We start from the raw sequence: 23,066 nt of genomic DNA, 5'->3' as shown, positions 1-23,066 counted from the left end.
GGGTAGAAACGAAATCGAGGAGGATAATGGCGTTCCCAAATGTCTACTGAGTTTTCTTTATTTACTGAAGATTACAGGTAGAAGATAGTCTAACGAAGGTATCGATTAAGCTCTGGCAGTAGTGCAGCTGCAAATCGCAGGTTTATTTCGCACGTTCTGATACGTTATCGTTTCTATCGTTCGCAGGGACGTGTACGGCAGACACGCCACGGCAAGAGCGTCATTAAACATGAGTAATCATTGACACGGTGACGTTTTCTGTAAGGAAATTAGGCGTTTATTTACGTATGGAAGGAGTGTCCAGTGTCAGTCAGAGGTAAAACTGTAACTTTAAGTACGTCTCTTCTGACATCTCGTCTTGTTTTGCGGACGTCTGCGCTCTTCAACATTAAATGTAACTGTAATCGGATATAAAGTACGTCGTTCTTTACTCGGTAAAGAAAGGAAACTGTTGTCAAAATGCTGTGGTGTAAGAGGAATAAAAAAATATTTTACGCCAGTAACAGTAACGCCACTTCATCAGCATGACCCAGAGCGTTTTATTCCTCAAGACTAGTTGCTATACGATAGCTGCACGATAGAAACAGAACGCGCGTGTGATCCATCGTTGTCGGCGTCGTGTGAGGCCTCAGGACAGGAGCGTGTAGACGTATAGAGCGGATGCTGACGTACCTCACGGCTCTGTGGTCTCGTCGTGGAGAGAACGAAGAACGCTCAGGCTGCAGAAGTGGCGTTACAGACGAGCGGAAGAGGGGCGAAGAACGCTTAGTGGTGAGATGAAGATACAAGATCGAGCGAAGGAGGGGCCGAGTGAAGCATATTTGATTTGCTGCCTTCTCTAAAGCCATCTTAGCGAGAGAGACATGCCAGAGCACTTTTAGGGAAATTCCTGCGTTTGAAACGATTGGGTTAAGGCTTGTTTGAATCCTTACACTCTTTGTATCAGTACTGATAAACAATCGGTGAATCAAGGATGAAAAATCATAGTCTGAGCTGGCAGTTTCATAGTTACTGGAACAATATACCACATGAAAACTTGATAAAAAATATAAAAGTCTCCATATCAAGAAGTTTAATGTTGTTGAAAAGCTGATACATCACACACAAACACACAAAGTGAAGATGAAGCATATTACATCCGTTTCAGTTTCACACAATGCGTTCCTTCTGGCGGTTACAGCTGAGTTTGTAATCCTGTAAAGCCAAAAGTGAAATGAACACCATGATTTCCTCCTTCTCCCCGCCCCGAACGTAGTTAAGACATGTTTGAGTGTAAAACAAGCCAGGGAAGTTTATAGCTGTGAAATGTAGCATATATTGTACAATCTGTGTGTGTAAATCATCACAGACTTGTTGTTTTAGATTTTTAGGCCACGCCCCCTACGTGAGTCTCATCTTGGTGTGGAGAAACACCAAACTCCATCCATTCATTTTCCAAAGCACTTATCATACACGTGCAGCCTGGAGCCTGTTCCAGGGGACTCGGGGGACAAGGCGGGGGACACCCTGGACGGGGTGACAATCCATCGCAGGGCACAATCACACACATTCACACACTCCCAATTTGACTCAGACAATTTGGACATGCCAATCAGCCTACAGCACATGTCTTTGGACTAGTGGAGGAAACCGGAGCACCCGGAGGAAACCCCGAAAGCATGGCGAGAACGTACGGACTCCGTGCACAAGGGGGGCGGAGACGGGAATTGAACCCCCAACCCCGGAGGTGCCTTCTGACAATAAAACTCATGAATTAATAAACAAACAAATAAATAAATGTATAACTGTATCTTCAAGATGGAGCTACAGTTGTTCTGTGTTCTCATCACATGATGAGATTACTGTGGATGGTACCGCTTAGAAACCAGGAACTTCCTGGTTACACAATTGCACTTTTTCTCTATGTAGCACGCATTTATAGAAGGGAAACATTGATAATCCGGGGTCACCCGGATGAGGACGGGTTCCCCTTTTGAATCTGGTGTCTCTCAACGTTTCCTCCTCACCGCCGTCGCCTTGGGCTCGCACATTAGGGATACATTTCTACGTTTAAAATGTATACCCGGAACTGATATCATTCTGTAAAGCTGCGATGTGACAATCTCCGTCGTTAAAAGTGCTATCCAAATAAAAATGTAATGTAAACAACATCCATGATGCTAAACTGCTAGCTACAGTATAACCCTCTATTCCATGTTAGCCATGTTAGCGTGTAATTGTTGATATGCTGAATTTTCTTTAGGGAGATGTTTAGTTCACATTTATAGAAGGAGTCTAGAAGTAGTATAGAAGTGTCAGCACTTTTGTAACAGTCAGAGGATACCTTCAGGACTGAAGAGGGGTTTTTTTACGCTTTACGATTTCTCAGTAACACGATAAGCTGGGTTTTCAAGATTAGGAGGTTGATAAGCGAGAACAGGAACCGACTCATTTGGCGGACGTTCCACAACGTTACAAATGAAAGGATGAAAAGAATTACGTGTAGTTCTTCAATTAAAACAAATTTGTCAAATTTGAATGAATAAAATGTTCATTCATTGTAGGAAATTGATAAGCTTTGTGTATCACATCACAGCACCTCGTTGTGGAATACTTCCCTACATCTTCATGTTTTATTCCTTAAATAACACTCCTAGGTCGCATGTCCGGGAATAACTTAGATTTTTTTTGTAATGGGAATCGACAAATCTCACACATTCGACATCAGAAAAAGAAAGGTTAAAGGTGAGGGGCGGGGCTCTTATACGCTTCTCAGATTTCTTCTGGCAAAAAGAACCAGAAGGAAAACACGCAGAAATACGTTGGTGTGTTATTTCCTCTTCTATTATCTCTCTTCTGTTTTTTAAAATTTATTTTCAGAATGAAAAGCTCCCGATCAACCATGGCCAAGACTACCCGGTCCCTCCGATGTCACCATTACCAGGTGAGATGTTCACCTTAACAACATCAGGTGCTGAGCAGTGGGATCTGTTGTATAACTGACTATCAGCACACACCTTATTAAAATGACAACTCTTTCCCGCAGATTAGACATTTTAGGCACAACACAGAATCTAAATCTAAATATATATATATATTACTATTCCTGATTATTTTTCATTACGCCACAGCGCTGTTGAATCCTGGATCCTGATTGGCCAGAAGGTGTTGTGATTCATTTTCTATAACAGCAGCTGTGACAGTATATTATTATTATTAATGCGCTCGCTCTAAGACGTTATCGTTACTATAGTAACAGCAAAGTTTTTTGCAAGTTGTGATCTCTTATTTATGTTGACAAAGCTCAGATTTTAAAAATAAAAAATCTTATTTAATGTCAAGGTGGAGAAAATAAAAGAAAAGCTGGCGAGGAAACAACTGTTTATATCTTCAGTCCTTCCACAACCTTACGTGTAACTCTAAACGGATAAAAAAAAAAGCACGGCGTGTGGTTGTTTAATAAATAAATAACCTAATCGCCGGCCAATCGCTGCTGTTTAAGAGGAATAAAACACCTTGAAGCATGCTGTAATAGGAAAATAATCAGTTTTGCGGTGGTAACAGTAACTCCGCCTCATCGCACCATACCGTTGTTGATTATTTTCCTGTAACAGCGTGAAACGGAGTGTTTTATTCCTTATATATCATATAACTGGTGATCAATTCGTGCTTAATAATGAGTCATATATCCCAGATAAACTCTAAAAGACTAAACAAAACATAAAGACTAAGGAGACAAAATAAAATTCAGACACGCTTTGACTTGTACTGGCGAAGATAATTGTTTGTGAAACATTGTTTCTTATTTCTAATGGTTGTGCGTTCCAGATAACTTGGTGGTGGCGAAGTACACGTATAAACCGTGCCACGCTGACGACCTGGGCTTCGAGAAAGGCGAGAAGATGAAGATCACTGGCGAGTAAGAGATTAATACGCTCTGTATGGGGGAAGTGGAAAGCTCGTTGTGTTTCGAAACAAAGAGGAAGAAATCTGCCATTGATCTGTTTCTTCTTCTTTGCATAGAGAAGTGCTAGATCAGTATCTATGGAATGATTATTTCATTGTGTTAAGATAAGCGCTCGCGGTGATAAACTCCTGGTATGATATTATTATCAGATTATAGTCTGACATTATTGTTTCCAGTATATGACGAAAGATACCTCACACTGTTTCACATCCATTTGTATGCTCACTGGCCACTTTAATAGGAACACATGTACCCCTGATCATCCATGTGCTTATCCAGTCGGAATATCAGGTGGCGGCAGGGCACGTCATGTCATAAGCGTCGGTTAATTTCCACATCAAACATTTTTCACATGAGGGGAAAGAAATTGTCTTGGCATGCCCGATGGACTTCCTGTTCCTGTTCTTGGCTGACAGGAGTGGAACCCGACGTGCTGTCTTATGTTTCGGCGTGTTGAGATGCTTTTCTCCTCGGCACGGTTGAACAGAGTGGATTTTGAGTCACCGTAGTCTTCCTGTCAGCTGGCTGTTCTCCTCTGACCCTCTCTCATAAGCAAGACGTCGATCTTTCCGTCTGCGCACCAATCTGTGTGATCTCTAGAGTTTTTTGTGAAAATTCCAGACGATGCAGCAGTTTCTGAAATACTTAAACTGACACCTACAACAATACCACGGTGAAAGATGACTTTTTTCACCATTCTGGGGTTTGATATGAACTTGAACTGAGGCTCTCGAAAGGTTTTTATACGTTGTGCTGCTGCGACGTGATCAAACGCTTAGATAATTGCATGACAGAGCAGAGGAACAGGTGTTCCTAATAACATGGCTGGCAGTTTCCCTCTCATATGTTTTTAAAAATTTTTTTATACATTTTGTAGCATATTTTAGGACTTTTGTGGCAGGATTGTATACATATATACACACAATAATTTTACTTACTAGACACAGACACAAAGATATATATATATATATATATATATATATATATATATATATATATATATATATATATATATATATATATATATATATATATAATTTTGTATTGTTGAAGACTACCTATTTAAATAATTTGTGGGTGATTTGAGCCATGAAGCTCACTTCTGCCTCACGTTTAATAATTTAATCATTCTATTAATAATCTTAATAGTTTAATGTCATTAATTTAATGGGTTTTGCAATGTTAATAGCATTCGATATTTAAATAATAAATACATTATTATAAACATAAATCATTTTTATGGGTAATATTTGGTGCTTATAGGTGGCCTACATACTAATGTCTTATTTTTGTATGGGTAACATTTAATGCTTTATATATATATATATATATATATATATATATATATATATATATATATATATATATATATATATATATATATATATATATATATATATAATGTGTGTGCTTTTATATATATATATATATATATATATATATCTTTTAAAATATTGTTTTGGTACGGGTAACTTTTGCCAAAAATGATATAAAAATAATACTATTAGTAATAACATTAGTAGACATTGCAGCGTTGAACACGTTTTCTACCTTTATAGGAAATTTACTGCAGAGGTCAATTACAGATCGTTCGTAAAAACGTGGCTGTAAGCTAGTAATTACTGTTAACTAATATTAATTGTTTCCATTAACATTACATTTGCCAAACTTTGCTTAAACAGATGATTAATCGCTATTCTTCCGGAGGCATCCTGTTTCTCTGGAAACTGTGCATCACACTGCAGTGTATTTATTCTAATCATGAAGACTTTACCTGCTCTACACTATTGTAATATTTGATATATTGTTATAATTACGTGACTAGCTGTGAAGTCAAATGTATTAACATTAAATATGAAAATGTCATTAAAAATGTTTCTTTTTTTTTGTCTCAGTGATGATCCTGAATGGTACATGGCCGAGTCTCTGTCGACGGGACAGAGGGGTTACGTGCCACGCAACTTTGTAGCCAAACTCAACAGCATGGAGACAGAACCGTACGTCTATCTCTCTCTCTCTCTCTCACACACACACACACACACACACACACACACACATGCAAAACACATACATTCAGACATGCATCCAACAGCTATTGTGTGCAAAAAGGCATGCGCTCGAGCTGAGTGAGAACAAAACACCGCCACCACAACAGATCACACAGCGTCTCAGCGTATCAACTTTAAACCTCGTTTGGTGCTAACTGTACAAACTCATGCTTATCACATTCATCCTGAATATTGTCTCTGTGGTTTCAAATACTACTTCGTCTATAAAGTTAATCACAAACACACAACCACATACAAACTTTAGGAGAACTGCTCAGAAATTCTTCTAGCAGATGGGGGAAGGGTCCAAAAAGCTGTCCAGGAGAAGCGAACGACACTGGAAGCGGTTATAAAGAAGGCAAACAAGTTATTAAAGAATATACTTAAATCACGTTCAGACATTAGAACCGATATCATTTAGATTTTCCTACTGAAACTAAATGCATTGTCCTTTCAAAAGAATATATATATATGTATATTTTATATGTTATCCTAAGGTTATACAAATGTTTGCACTCAAACGAATACAAAAGCTATAACAATCACCAATAATGTTAAAGCTCATCTAATTATAGTAGATATTTACTAATAAGAACATGACAGAATATTCAGCCTTACTGGATTGCTTGTGTAAAAGCTTCTACGAGCAATTTTACGTCTACATCAGTCCGTATCCCGTTTGATAACCGAGGTCCGACAGAAGATTGACAGCAGTCCAGGTGTAGCTTTAGATCCCTGAATGAACAAGGCAGAGGTGATAGAGAGGACACGAGGAAGAACACTTGAGAGGAAACCGACTCATAGGGGAACCCTGGGTGATAGTGTGATTGAGTCATTACACTGCACAGGTGTAGGAGCGTGAAGACGAGCCGTCCCGAGTGTGTCGTATCGTGAACGAGAAGCCTGGGACGAGCAGCAGGAGAGTGTTTATGATTACAGCAGGAGGTACAAGTCTACAGTATCCACATGAGATTGTTAAATGAAATCACAAAGGTTCAGTAATGTCATTTTTGGCGTTAGTTATACGACGATGCACGTCCAGACGAGGACAGAAATGTGTATGTGAACGCAGGGGCGAGTGAGGAAATCCCTCTGAAATACCCCCTAAATGTCAGCAGCGCCACAAGGCCTCCCTCGCTGATTATAAAGATTTCACACCAGTTCAGTTTCATGTGTGTAGGAGGAAGGAAAATATGCGGAGAGTACAATAAATATACAGAGTTTCCTCTAGCTCGAGATATGATTGTGTGGTTATTGATTTATTTATTTTGTTGTTGTTGTTGTTGTTCCAGCTGGTTTTTTAAGGATCTCTCCAGAAACGATGCCATGAGGCACCTGCTGGCCCCCGGCAACACGCAGGGCTCGTTCCTGATCAGAGAGAGTGAGACCACACCAGGTAATGAGAGGAACAAAAACAACGACAATCACATCAAACACGACACACTTCCTCCCGAAGCCATCGGTGAAATAAACGAACGGTGACATTTAATGGGACGAGGAGGAAGCGCTTAAACCGGCAGACCCGGGTTCTGATGCTGCGACGTATTTTTATGACGTATTTTTGAAGCAAATACGCAACGGAGTAAATGTCATAACTGAGTCAAGTCTGAGCTATGCTTGCGATAGCAAAATTTAATAAAACCAATATTATAATGAATAAATAGCGAGTATGGTCAAATGAAAGGAACGTTTGTAATTAGACTTTATTAAGATCTAAGTCTGAATCCACTACCGAGATTTTCTTCAAACAGATTCCATCATTCTTTACTAAAATAAGGCTGAAAAAATGGTATTTTACTTGCTGTAATAATAATAATAATAATAATAATAATAATAATAACAATAATAATAATAATAATAATAATAACACAAAACAGCAGCAAGGGCGGAGCTTTAAATTAAACTGTGATCAGCCACATGACTGATCATATGACATCGCCCCGTTAGTTTTCCTAAAAGGATCGAGCTCGCTAACTATGCTTGCTGTAGGAAACTAATCAACAGTGCTGCAGTGCGATGAAGCATTGTTTTATTTGTTGCGAATTTTGGGATATCGCGTAAAAAAAAAAGAAAAAAAAAAGAAGATGTGAAAATGCGCTCAATTGTTATAATTTTTTTTTTTATTCGATAAGAAGACATTAAACGCACAAACTACGACGGGAGCACGTTTACCGAATCAATTCCTCGATGCGCATCAAAAAAAAAGTCACATGGCTTGGCCTCAACGACTCACGTGACTGGATAATTGGCTCAGAAAATTTCAAACGGCAGAGAGCGAGACGCGCCGGTTTCCTTGAAAGCATGGGATGGAAACGGTGCTTTATTTGCGAATTGTTTTATGCGATATTCCGAAAAAGTTAAATCCACAGCTAGGACGGAAACGTAGCTACCATTACCATTCCGTAATCGATGGTTTTCCGAAAAGTTCTCCGTAACAACTACAATTAAAAACGATGCTTTTTAATCTGTTTATGCGGCGCGCCCGTCATACCCGTCCCTGTGAACGGACCGTTACTATAGAGACGATAACATATTAGAACGAGCGCGTTAATATAAACCTGTGATTTTCAGCTGCACGTTATAATCGGAGCTGCTGTTATATGAAATGAATCAGCACTGATTCATTTCTGACCAATCAGACTCAAGCATTCAACAGCGCTGTTGAGAATAAATAATACAACTGACGTAATCTTAGTTCACTTGCTCGGAGAACTAGTGCAGAATAAACAAGCCATCTAATCTAAAATCAGTTTGAGGTGTCAGTCACTTAAAGTTAGTGATGACTATACTGGGAGTGTACATGTGTCGCAAATATGAAAAAAAAAAAAAAAAAGGGTGTGAACACGACATCCTGTTAAACAAGCTTGAATACAACAGTTCGAAATAAACCAGTGGCAGTGGAGTCTAAGAGCATGAATATTCTTCTGCTTCACAGGCAGCTTCTCTCTCTCTCTGCGAGATCTGGATCACAACCAAGGCGACATCATCAAGCACTACAGAATCCGCAACCTGGACGCCGGCGGCTTCTACATCACCAGCAAGATCTCCTTCACCTGCCTGTCCGAGTTGGTCAAACATTACTCCCGTACGTACGCCAAACACGAAACCCTCCAGATGTTCGGTACACTGACTCATGGTTAAGGCTGATGTTCAACTGTAGCTCGTCCTACGCTACGACACGCCCACGAGACACGTGCCCTCTGCGTGAAGCCGATGTCAAACGGTCGAAAGGTTATTCAAATATAAAGACCCTCAAGTCAACGGTGTGGGCGTTACATTTGTTGAATGAGTCTCCAGTGTCAGCACTTTGTAGCTTTAAACTGTAAATCGTCAGGACAAGGGGGGAGAGCGGCTTAAGGGTTAGCACGTTCGCCTCGTGCCTCCAGGGTCGGGGGTTCGATTCCCGCTTCCGCCCTGTGTGCGCATGTTCTCCCCGTGCTTCCGGGGTTTCCTCAGGGTACTCCGGTTTCCACTTCCAGTCCAAAAACATGCGTCGTGGGCTGATTGCCATTTCCAAATTGTCCGCAGTGTGTGTGATTGTTCCCTGTGATGAGTTGGCACCCCATCCAGGGTGGCCCTCGAGTCTCCAGGGATAGTCTCTAGGAAATTAACGGATGGATGGATCTTCAGGACAGACGGGTTCATGCTTTGTGGTTTCATAGTAACACGAGAAGTTGTGCTGTTATAGGAAAACAATCAACTTTGGGGTGGTAAACTGATTACTTTCCTATAACAGCACATATCTGTGTAGGTTAAGAACATTAAGCTAGCAACCCCTATGCTGGAATATGCAGCTAGAAGAAACTCCTCGTTAATCTCATGTGCTATTTTAAAGAGAGCCATCTGACTGTTTTAAGTGATGCACACTGTATCAAAGCTAGCTTTAAGCGAGACACAAAAACACGTTAAATCATCTAAACACACTATGATTAGATACACACTCCCTAAACGAGAGCTTTGAGCTTCTCGTATTGTTCTTGCTCTCGCACATGAAAGGAAATAATAACTGTTGTAGACAGAAACCGTGAAACGTGTATTTTTTTAAGTCAGAGTGTGCTGGAGTAGGGGGGCTACGTTTTCAAACCCGCACCCCTTTATACACGTGTATAATGGAATAAATGGTGCAGCTCGAGCTAGATGAGCTACAAGGCATCAAAGACCTGAAACAATTTGCTTGGTTTCCGTCAGCGTGTGGCTTAAACTTGTATGCAGAAACCCGTGTATCATTTCCTTTCTGATCAAAGAGATCTTTTTGTTCAACCCCAGGTATTGTTCTCTCTCTCTCTCTCTCTCTCTTTCTCTCTGTCTGTCTCTTTCTCTCTCTCGTTCCCTGTGCAGGAGATTCAGACGGCTTGTGCACACGTCTGGTGAAACCATGTCAGACGCGAATGCCACAGAAGCCGTGGTGGCAGGACGAGTGGGAGATTTCACGTGAGTCGCTCAAGCTGGAGAGGCGATTGGGACAGGGACAGTTTGGAGAAGTCTGGATGGGTCAGTATTAACTGTGTAAAAAACAAAAACAAAAACAAAACCATGAACCACCATTTTGTGTCTTTCACTCTTCTGTTTCATTCATCCAGGCTATATAATACGGCCTAGCGCAAAATCAGGACTATCCTAAATGTTTTATTCTTCTTACACCACACCAATGATTACGATTGTTATTTATTAAAGAAAAACACGCTGTACTTTTTATCTGTTTATAGTTACATTTAATGTTGTGGAACGTCCACAAAATGAACCCCTTCGCCGTCCTGTTTTCATTCGCGTGTGTAACGAGCTTCTCGGCTGACCATCGCTACCAGCTAGTTAGCATCATTAGGTACACAGGGCTTAGCTAGAATGACATACATTTCTATAGAGGTGGTTCATCCAAAGCATTACCTTACCTAGCTCTCTACGTGATAAAAATGTATCCACGTGATTTCTTTTATTTTTGACGTAAAGCTTGCTATTAAAAAATTTCAATGCTTTTACACAAATCGCATTTAAATTGCATCCAGGACCCACGCCGTTACTTCCAGAACTTTACCAGTAATAAAGTTCTCCATCTTGGATACAGTTATTTCAGTGTCTAGGGGGGCGGGTGGGGGGTGGGGGGGTTGTGTGGGGGTGTGTCTACAAAAAGACTTATGAAAAGAACTCATCCACATAATATATGTGTGCACTGCAAAACGAAGTGGAAGTGGAAACAACGTGGAAATATCTTGAATATACTCGGATTTATCTAGTATTTCTTTATATTTCTATTAGAAGATTACAAGAAACCAAACATAAGACCATTAAACTTATTTCTGGACGTTATTACTCATTCCAAGCATGTAGTTTTCTTATTCTATTGCCAGATCATTTTTGCTTCTTTCTAAAAAAAAAAAAATAAAATAAATAAATAAATAAATAAATAAATAAATAAATGTTTAAAATTTGCTAAATTTATCTGCCAATAGAGCAAGACTATTTCAAGGTTGAAATGAGAACAATTGACTTGACATAAGTTTAATAATCTGATATTTGGTTTACATCCTTATAAGAAATACTTGATAAATATGAAATATTCAAGATATTTCCACTTGCTAAAAAAAAAAATGGACTATTGCACCTTTGGACTGGAAATTGTAATTCTTCTTACTGACACCATTCCAGTCTTATCATGTTTACTTCCATTGATGTCCAAGTCCCTGTAACGCTCCCGGCAGGTGCAGACACCACAAACAGGCTCGGGTTTAAATTTCATAGAGACCCGCTGTTCAAGGTTGGGCTGCGTTCAGTGGTGCCGCTTTGCCAAACACTGATGACCGAACACGTTGTGAACATAATAAATCCGATATTCGCATGATATAGAAATCCGTCCGTTGGCGGACCGCCCTGTCTCTGGGTGTTCTTGTGTGTTTGTTTAAACGCCTTTGTGAATTTGTCGATACTGGTCAGGAATCAACTTGATTCTCAGTCTCCTTTTGAATCGAATGACTAAGCGACAGATGTGAAGAAACATGCCTTAACTTGAGCACTGAGTAATTAGAGTAAATCTCCTCTGATGCTACAATACCACTGAATAAGGCATTGACATTCCTGGGAAACCAGAGGGCTTCTTTTCTGAATAGCGGGATTTCTTTAATCCTAAAAGTCAGTTGTGCATGATAGGAATGTCCCTAAATACAATTCATCCTTAGATTTCGGCTCACACTATCTGTTTTTATCTCACACTATCTGGTTTGCTGGGAAACCTAGTTTATCAGATCAACTATATAGTTTATCAGATCAACTAAAACCAGGGAATCTCAACATAATCATGAAACATATTTAATGCTGCGCGTCGTAGCAAACAAAATTTGAGACGTTTTCTGCCAGGTTTGATTATTTATGCCCCCAGTATTATTTATTTATTGCTACATTTAAATATATATATATATTTCATTATTGAATTATTTCATTATATATCGAATCGTTTAATTATTAAAATCCAAAAAACCACACACACACACACACACACACACACAAAAAAAACCCCCTCCATACACAACTGTTGACAACTTCGTATTATTTGAAAAGGACGGCGTTAAATGCCACATTATACTCAATAATTTATTTCATTCATGAAACTGCTTGAATAAGTTTTTATCCCCTCGGTCACCTCATTTGCTTTTCCTGGTAGTCAGCACAGTTGTGGTTCTCAGCTGGGTGGTGTAGAGATTTATTCACTCCTAGCTTATGTTCCAATGGACAGTGGAAGTTAGCGTAATCGCTACACAGCACATAAAAGCCAGTTCTTGGAGTCACACCGGTGAGCTTTGTGTGTTCACTGCTATCAGAAAATTCAATCAGACTGCATTACAATCTTTATTTATTCTAAATATCTGTTTCTGTACCTCAATCTTTCACGATTCGACCTGGCTGTAATCCTGGCGTCTTGATATATGTAATTGTTGTATTATTTCAGACAGATATATTGACTTTACTTCTATCTACCCATCCAGGTTTGTACAATAATAACCGGAGAGTGGCCATTAAGAGTCTGAAACATGGCACCATGTCCATCGACGCCTTCCTGGCCGAGGCTAACCTGATGAAGAACCTGCAGCACGCACGACTCGTACGCCTCTTCGCTGTGGTCACTCAGGAACCCATCTACATCGTCACCGAGTTCATGGAGAACGGTGAGAGCGAGCGTTTGTGTATACGGATGTAGGAGCGGTAGAAATGGTCTGATAAAATCGTGGCGTGATAACCATCTGACCCAATTTCACGGTATCTCCTTACCACATAACAATTTATTTATTATTCTGTGTCCCAGTGTGCTGGAATTGCTATTTTGCCATGCTATATACAGTATGTCAATATATACTGTGACTGAGAACAGTCTAGATTAGTGAACTTTATTGGGTTAACTGGCTAATCTAGATTAGCATGATTTATCAGGCTTGCTATGAAATTGTGGTTATGAATAGCTATGAAAGTTTCTCAGTTAAAGTGGAAAGTCTAAGTGCAATTCTTCAGAATAACCGGAAACTTGAGATTAGCACAAACGACTAGGCTAACGGAAATCTAGGCTGGTGAAATTTATCAGATTAGTAAAGTCTGACTTAAAGCTAATTTAGGTCAGTGAACTTTATAAGGTTAAGTGGGAAAATGTAGGACACTAATCATGCTAGCTGTGAAATTGAGCTTAGGAAATATATTTTTCAGATAAATTGGACAATCTGAGTGACGTTTTTTGTCAGACTAGCTGGGAAAATTGAGGTTGGAAAAACTGATTAGGCTAATTGGAAAATCTAGGTTAGCGATATGTATCAGCCTAGTTAACGCTAATATAGGTTAAGGGACTTTTGCAAAGTCTAACTGGAAACCTTTCAAACTAATTAAGAACATTTGTAAGGTAAAGTGGGTAATCTGTTAAATTTACAAACTGGAAAATAACTACCTGGTGTTAGCGTAATTGATTACACTAAGCGGTGAATCGAAGTTAGCGATATTTATCCTAGGTTAGTGAAATACACCTCACTGTTACATCAATTACAGCTCCCTTAGAACACAACGACTGTGCTGAAACACTGCCCCTGACAGAGTATCTTCATTTAATAGCTGCACCAAGCCATCACAATAAGCATTTGATTAGCGCAGCTAGCGTACCTCCATCTGTTTAACTAAAACGTGTTACTGCATGTACAGTACGTGTGTCCTGTCCCAGAGAGAGACGGATGGAGACGTGTTGAGATCAAACGATTGGTGCAGTATTAGTGCGTCTGTCTACGTTCGATAAGCAGGATGAATGTAAATTAGGAAAGTAATTAAGCGCCATCCAATGAGGTTTGTGTACGCAGCTGCATACGGCAAATCATATAAACAATATGAAATGTTTCATTTTATTCACGTTTGATAAGACTCACATCATAGAAAAGGTTAGCTCTACATTCGTTCGTGATTAGTGCATGCCTTAACTCATCATTAGTTCATGTTTAAGTAAGTATTAATTCAGGTATTAGTGCATGATTATTCATGTACTGTTTTATATATATATATATATATATATATATATATATATATATATATATATATATATATATATAATTATTTATTTATTTTTTAAATGTAACATTATATTTAAGCAAGATCTTTAAAATAAAATATAGCAATAAAGAAATTCAGAGTGATGTTAACTCCAAGCAAATTTAGAAAAAGTGCTGCCCAGCCAGAATTTTTTTGATTTCCTGGAAATCTACTGGCTAAAAAGATGGTAGCTAAAGTAACGTAACAAAGTATGACGAACTAAATAGCTAGTTAAGTACACTAGTACAGACAAAAAAAAACAATTATATAAACTCCAGTTATAATGTTTCTGCTATTCATACTGATGCAGCTTATAGAAAGCAGGGGTGTAACCCTTAGATTTAGGCATCATTTAAAAGGATTTCGATAATTACATCAGATTATGTCCCAATTTAACTGCAAACACGATACAATACGCTACGATTTAGTCGTCTACGACTTATATGTGACTAACTTTGTTTAGAATCAGGGGTAGGACTACCTTTAATTGACGAGTGATGATGACACAGGGAAGGAATGTTTTAAAAGTATCAGAGTTACAGGTAAAGCTTGTGATTTAAAACACCTCTGTCCTGAAGACCTTCCTGAAAACGTGAAGTTACAGATTTCACGGAGCTGATACTGGAGACTCCATCGAGATATATATATATATATATATTATTTAGATTATGTTTATTATTACCGTTTATTATTTAGATTATGGATTATGTGGCGGATCCACTACAGAAGTCCCTGTGAGCGAGCTGTTACTATGGAAACGATAGCGTATTAGAACGAGCACGTTCAAAACATGATATTTAATGATAATTCAGGCAGATTTAACATTTACATGGTTTGACTTATTAAATCTGGTAAGTACTTTTGCATGTGTACCCACCCCCCACACATTTCATCACACACACATGCACAAACCTGAATAGCTGCACCTCAGACTATAAACATTAACTTATTCATCATTGGGTCATGTCTGCTCTTTTGAACCCAGGGGATTATGGGAAATTTCCAGTGGTTAGACTGGAAAAAAAAAATCAAGAAGTATAAAGGTGCAGGTCTTTAAATCGTGACATTTCCTGTCACGAATGTGTATGGTTCTACAAAGACACATATTGGCTTCCTCTTTTAACAAAAAAAAAGCAGCATATGGCCTTGAAGGCATGTGTATTTGTGTTGTTTAAGGCCGGATGAGGTTTGCACTGCTTTTGCAGCCTCTAAAAAGACATCAAAGCTAACTTGACATAACTTGCATAGGTCATCTCTGAAAATAGCTACACTGAGACCGTCAAGAGCACATTGTGACACACACACACACACACACACACACACACATGGGTTTGTACGCAAATAGCTACACATGTGGTCCACTACTACTGTCAGACCATTACACATAACATACTAACAGAAACCATTATGTTATGGTAAGATGTATATATGAAATTCTTCCGAGACGTAGAGCAATGCTTCAAAGCATTTTTGTTTGAACACGCCTACTTGTGTTTACTTTCCTTTTTGAACTTTGAACTTCTATTTAAAGCCATATAAAATGTAGAGGTATAAATAGTTCATTAATTATCCAATGAACCTTTAAAGAACCCTTGAAGAACCCTTTTCTCTAGGAGCATACCAAGTACCTGACAACTCACGTGTTGTTGGTATTGAGAAGAAAATATTCACCAATGATCTGGAATTTGGACCACATACTCCCCCAATTAATATTAATACATACACTCTTAGAAAAAAAAAGGTTCTTCTTTAAGGGTTCCTTGGATAATTAGTATAACTGGATAATTATCTTCCACAATGAAGGACGAATATAAAACAAATTAAACAAATCAAAACTAGACTCTTAGGGGGGTTATTTGTATAATCGTGGGTTCTTATCCGCTAAAAAGAGTTCTTCCGGGAAACCTTTCTGATAGAAAAACACTTTGTTGTAGGGTTCTCCAGTACATAACACTTCCTTCAAAGATAGAACCGAAGAACCATTAAGAGTTCCAGATTTAAACTGAATATATATATATATATAAAATTTTTTACATCACCACAACAGTTTTTTAAATGTAAAATGCAGACTTAAATATTTCTTACTCCACTTAAATGATCAGAAATTATTTACATTTACAACCAAACAGTTACATTTTCAGTAATCTTCTACAAATGTTAATAATCCACTTTAACTTTCAGTAATTGTAGCACTGTACGCAACCTAATCAAAATATATTTAAGTTATAAACTTCAATGGTGAGTAATCTACTTCAACATTTCTAATCTTTTTTGAAAATTTCAGTAATCCACTACAGATTTTATTAATCAACCTCAACTTTTAGGAATTAGCTACAAAGTTTACAAATCAAGATGCATTTTTAGCAATCGACTTTAGCAATATTTTGCATTCAGCTTCTTTTTGTAATGTACTTGCTTTTGTATTTTAGTAATCAACAGAAATGTTTGGTAATCTGTTCAAATTTTTAGTACTTACTTCCACTTTTGGAATTCTACCTCAAATCTTAATGATCTACTTTTCAGTTTTCAGTGATCAGACTTCTTTTTTTTTGGGTAATCGTCTTCTGAATACAATAAAAAGGGGCAACACTTTACATGAACATGTCCTTGCTCAGCTACTGTATGTTCAAACGTTTTGACTTTTCGATATTACAGACATGATGCTCAGGTCATTTTGACCACCGTGAAATAAAAGTGTTAAAAATGACCCATGTTATGAATCTACTAGAATAAACAAAAAAAAAGTAAAATTATGGAATGTCCTATCCTTTTCTTACTAGAAGGTGGATCTCAAAGCATGGTCAAAGCTCCATTTTTCCTTTTAAGGCTCCATTTTTTTATTTCATTAATATTACTAGGAGATAAATAAAGATATATAAACTTTCAAACTGTATTGCAATAACATCTAAAGAGATTGTGTGGATCAGTAGAACATCTACAGTATGGGATTGCTATAACAAACATTAATCAGTCATTACAACTGCACACCCTAAAGGTGTGATTTGTTGTCATTTATTTATATAGCAAAAAAATTGTGGCGTAGTTGTAGTACCGCTGTCTGCTTGTCTGTCTACTGTCTGTCTGTGTTTTTTGTGTCTGCTGACATGGGAACTCTCCTCATTCTTGTGTTTATGGTCCGGATTAGACCATTGTAAGCGTTTTGTACCTAAAGTGCATGTCCGTTTTGTAAAACAATCGGACCTAGTGTCCGCCCGTTCGCTGATTCACTTCTCTTTCGGGAGAGACGTGCGCACTTCTCTTCTGGGAGAAGTCCATGCATGAACGAACATGATGTGACCTTTACGACACACACACGGCCTGTAGACTCACTGCAGAAAGGAGACAGAACATGCTGTTGTTATTAATGCTAAGCAACCATAACACTCTTACACTGAGAAGAATAAACCCGTACATCCCATAATAATAACTTTCATCTAACTGAACAGTATGAGGTTTCATGCTTGAGAGAATTATACAGACTGCTTTGTACATGTCGACCGTAATTACATACAATACCTTTTTAGGTTATTGTCACTGTCATCTTTTTTTAAATTATTATTATTTTTCATTACCGCAGTCTGTGTATGCGTCTGACTAAATACAATCATAAAACAAGTTTCTATTAATGCTCTTTCCTGACCTTAGTGCTCTAGTCAGGTCAGTCAACATATATGGTCCATTATGACTAGCATAAGTGTTATATCTAATCCTTTCACATATTTTACATAAGCAGTAATACACTTTGTTATGGGAAAATAATGCATGCTACTGTTATCAGTCCAAAGTGGATTATTTTCCTATAACAGCACATCCTCTAATGCTTGCTTCCTCTTACAATTTCCCAACATTAACAATGTTTATTCATTTATTAAACAACAACGTTAGACTTTTCATCCATTTTATATTTGTATTCTAGATTATAAACATTATTTGTCCACATATCACTTATAACGACATTAAACAGTCATCCCGAAGAAACTCGGCCGCAAAAAAACGCCAACAATTCCCTCAGTTGGTAGATTACTACGAAATAATCAGTACGATGAAAATGACACTTAGCGTTCGCCACAAACCAAAACCGGTTTGTGTAAATATTGATATGATGAAGTTTTCTTAAAGTAAGGAGACATTTATTTCACATTGATGGAAGGAGTCTCCAGTGTCAGCGCTTTTGTAACAGTAAAGCTGTAACTTTAAGATTTCTGACCTTTCCGGGACAGCAGAGTTTACACTTTGTCGGTAACATGACGAGACGAAAAAAGAGGCTGGTGAGGGAACGACTGTTTATAGCTGCTATAGCGTAAGCGACAATTGGAACTAACCGGTTTCGTGGACGTCCCATGACATGAAACGTAACCATAAATGGATCAAATGCATGACGCGTAAGTTCCTTAACAAGTGAGACGTTGTAATCATTGTCAAATTGCTGTAGTATAAGAGGAGTAAAAGACTTCAGTCGCTTTTGCAATGTTTATCACGCTGCTTTCTAATCCTAAAAAGCACACAGTGGTGAAAAAGTATCGTATAAAGCAGTGGACATCCTTTTGGAAACTGAATATTGCAGACACATGAGCACTCTCGGTGATCCACGGTGGACGCCGCATTTTCACGAACATGGTGTTCCTTTTGCACACATACCGTATGTGTTGTCATGTGAATCCCTGTGCATGCTGTTCTCCTCGAGAGCTCTTGCAACAAAAGCGCCTTCATGCACAAGCGATGTGATAATCTTTTTTTTGTTTACAACAGACAATCGCTGCTTGTGTTGTAGTTAGTCTCTGCTTTACCCCTCAGGCCTTTTCACACTCTCTCATCCACACAGTGCACTCACAATAGTCCCAATAAATGCGGGTGTGCAAATGCATACTTGTTAAGGTAAATGTTCAGGTGAGGTGAGGCGAGGTGAGGTGAGGGGCGGAGCTATTGTTCTTGCTTGCCAAAGTTTATAAAGTATATAATTTTATAAGTCTTCCATAAGACAAAAGCATTATCTAAACTTGACACATGACCCTGAACATGTCGAGTCTGGAGTTCCTCCAAGTGCGTTTTCCTCCTCAGTCCTCCAAAAGGAAGTTCCTAAGTGCAGAACGATTCCTCTTTTCCCAACTAAACATCTAAGCTTGAGGCTGTAAATCACAGCGACTGACTGCAGGATTTCCTGAGAATGTTGTGTTCTCCTTTTAGAAGCTAAAGCTTTTCTGCTGCTATTTATGCCCTTATATCAAGTCTGGAAGACGCTTGGCAGTAAAATATCATTTGTTAGGCTGCCGCCTCGCTTCCCTTCATCTGTGCACTTACCAAACACGGAAGGTCAAACCCAAGTTCAAGCTTCTATAACTTTTGGAATTCCATCCTTATTTTTCACCTGTTGGAATTGTTCTGCAAAAAAAATGCAGTATTATCCTCGTTATTTATCAGTTACACCAGTTCGATTTGTTTTATAGTTTTCCCAAAATGTCAATGCTAAGATCGGGTTTACGTCATAGGTTAGTACACAGCTTTTGAACTCTCTTTGTCAAATAACTCACGGTTCCCATGGCGGCAAAAGCCATGTTTTGGTTTCTGTTTGAGTCTCCGCCTCTGTCCTGTCTTTGGTTGTTCCTTTATGGTGTGCACCTGTTCTATGTTCACTCATTGATTAGTTTGTCTGCGTACACCTGATGGTTTCATTGTGATTGTGTGTTTCTGCTATGTACGATGATTATGATTTATGTGTTGCTTTTTTTACATAAGGCATCCCTCAGGGTTCAATCCTAGACCCGCTGCTATATAACCTATACAGTATGCAGTATAGTGTATATTGGGCTTTGGAAGTGCACTATGTACATACATTATTGCATATAAATGATATAAAAGATCGATACTGCTTCTTTATACCAAATCTTTTATTTTATAATACATTTTCTCCCTATTTAAAATAAAATTAAATACATGTCCATGCACTTGTCTGGTCTGTTTAGTACGTTACGTGTCATACACGTATGCATTCTTCAAGACAAATTCCTCATATGTCTAACGTACTTGGCGAAATAAACTGATTATTCCTATTCTTATTGTTACTGCTGTTATTATATCTTACATAACCAAATCTTCATATGCAACAATAACTGCGTAGCTAAAATATTTACTCCAAGAAACATTTGTTTTCGTTGCAGTGTTGAATTTGACTGATAATGCATGTGTGTGTGTGTGTGTTTTTAATATAGGCAGCCTGGTGGATTTTCTGAAAACGCCGGAAGGAGCAAATTTACAAATCAACACCCTGATCGATATGGCCTCACAGGTAAGTCTAACACACATCCACTAACCACTGATAAGAAGTATATCTTTATTGCTCTCCATCAAATACAATACATTACATTAATTATTATATTAATTAACATTAATAAACCATTACTCACTCACATTCAGTGAAGACATCTTGATTATAGCCATTTTTAATTGATCTCACATTTCCTCTCATGAAAATACAATAAAACAAATATATGAATACTAAGCCTATTTCTAAATATTTTTAATCGTTTCAAGTTCAAAAACGTCATGATCTATTGGTAGATTATTTTTCTAATCTTAAGCATTCATTTCTAGAAGCAATGACCTGCGAATAGCCTGATATGTTTAAAAGCATCTCAATAAACAGGCTGAATAATATTTCATTTGATTTATATAATCGCCGTATTCGAGATATTTTCATTTGCATTTTTTTTTGCGGTGTGTATCTGTTTAGTGCTGCAAATATACATATCAGTATCTACAGTAATGTGAAAAAATAAGTACACCCCATGGAATTTTTTTTTTTTTTTTTTTTTTTTTTTACATATTTGGACAAGCAAACATTTGGTCCTCTGAAACGGTGCCTATTAATAAAGGTGATACACTCTATCAATTGACACATAAAATTGACATTTTGTAGTAATTTTCACATTTTAAATGATCAAAAAAAAAACCAACCAGATCAGTCACATGGAAAAAGTAAGTACATCCCTACATTTATCACACCTTCAAATCCATATAATTAGAATCAGGTGTTTAGGTGTTTATAATATACAGTCATGTGGAAAAAAATAAGGACACCCCATGGAAATTGTTGGCTTTTTTTGACATATTTGGAAAAGCAAGTAAGACACACCCCTACATATATCACACCTTCAAATCCATATAATTAGAACCAGACGTTTAGGATCGGGTGCCAGTGATTAGAACCTGCTCAGGGAGTGCAGGTGGAACTGGTCTTATTTATACCGCTCTCATATCTAGTGTCTGGTGTTCTCTTTGCTATTGAGGTGTGGGGTGTCATCATGCCAAGATCTAAAGAGTTCTGTAAGGCCTTCAGAAAAAAGCTTGTGGATCCCTATTAGTCTGATAAAGGATTTAAAAAGATCTCCAAATTATTTGAAATATATCGTTCCACTGTACGGAAAATAATCTACAAATGGCGCAGATTTCAAACGACTGCCAATTCGTCCAGGATCGGCCGTCCCAGCAAATTCACCCTGGGAGCAGCCCGTCTGGTGCAAAAAGAAGTCTCCAAGAACCCAAAAACTTTCATCATAGGATCTTCTAGGAAGTCTTGCAACTGTTGGTGTCAAAGTGCATGCTTCTACAATTAGAAAGAGATTGCACAAATTTGACCTGCATGGGAGGCGTGTCAGGAAAAAACCTTTGCAAGATGAGCGTATAGGCAAAGACTAGACCTTTTGGAATAACGTGCTCTGGACAGACGAATCAAAGATAGAGTTGTTTGGTCACAGTAACAGCAGACATGTTTGGTGCAGACCAAAGACAGCTTTTCAGGAGAAGCGCCTCATACCAACTGTGAAGCACGGTGGTGGGGATGTTATGGTTTGGGGTTGCTTCGATGCCTTAGGAACTGGACAGCTGGCATTCATTGATTCAACTATGAATTCTGCATCATAACAAAGAGTGCTCGAAGATAACGTGAGGCCATCTGTCTTAAAGTTGGAGTTGAACCGAAAGTGGACTTTTCAACAGGATAATAATCCTAAGCGCACGAGCAAATCCACCAAGGAATGGCTCAACAAGAAGAAATGGAGGGTTATGGAACGGCCTAGACAAAGCCCGGATTTGAATCCCATTGAAATGTTGTGGGGGGATTTGAAACAGGCAGAACATGCAAGAAAACCCTCAAACACCTTGCAACTGAAAGATTATCACATGGAAGAGCGGTCAAAAATCCCAGCAAACTATGTGGACAATTATGCAAAACGCCTACAAGAAGTTATTTCTGCTAGCTTGTGAAGGCAAGGGTGTCCTTTTTTTCACTTGACTGTATATCAATAACTCAGATTGAAACCTGAAGTGGGCAGGGCCTAAACCAGATGTTTAAAAAAAAAAATTCCTATCACTCTGCCACAATTCATAAGTGTGTTTTAAGGTAATATAATAGCTTGTACCTGATTGAGATATATATTCTTACTAATTTAGTTGGTTCTATTTCCTACATGCCACATGTTTTTGTTAATGAATGTGGCTTTCTTTGTCCAGCGAGCGTCAAATCTGACTGCTCG

General features: G+C 38.2%; 1 protein-coding gene across 2 annotated transcripts in view; it reads left to right on the top strand.

Annotated features, from left to right (window-relative positions):
* The window catches only part of lck (LCK proto-oncogene, Src family tyrosine kinase), a 37,890-nt gene that overhangs the window by 7,601 nt on the left and 7,223 nt on the right, over positions 1-23,066 (top strand). For both annotated transcript variants that reach the window (XM_017476623.3, NM_001329274.1), the window contains 8 exon segments: positions 2,860-2,923; positions 3,808-3,898; positions 5,842-5,943; positions 7,287-7,390; positions 8,930-9,079; positions 10,333-10,485; positions 12,969-13,148; positions 20,745-20,821. In XM_017476623.3, the coding sequence (XP_017332112.1) occupies positions 2,860-2,923; positions 3,808-3,898; positions 5,842-5,943; positions 7,287-7,390; positions 8,930-9,079; positions 10,333-10,485; positions 12,969-13,148; positions 20,745-20,821 (921 nt within the window).

This window comes from Ictalurus punctatus, chromosome 9, assembly GCF_001660625.3.
Source record: "Ictalurus punctatus breed USDA103 chromosome 9, Coco_2.0, whole genome shotgun sequence".
NCBI classification, from domain to species: domain Eukaryota; kingdom Metazoa; phylum Chordata; class Actinopteri; order Siluriformes; family Ictaluridae; genus Ictalurus; species Ictalurus punctatus.
This window is presented reverse-complemented; position numbering and strand designations above follow the sequence as displayed.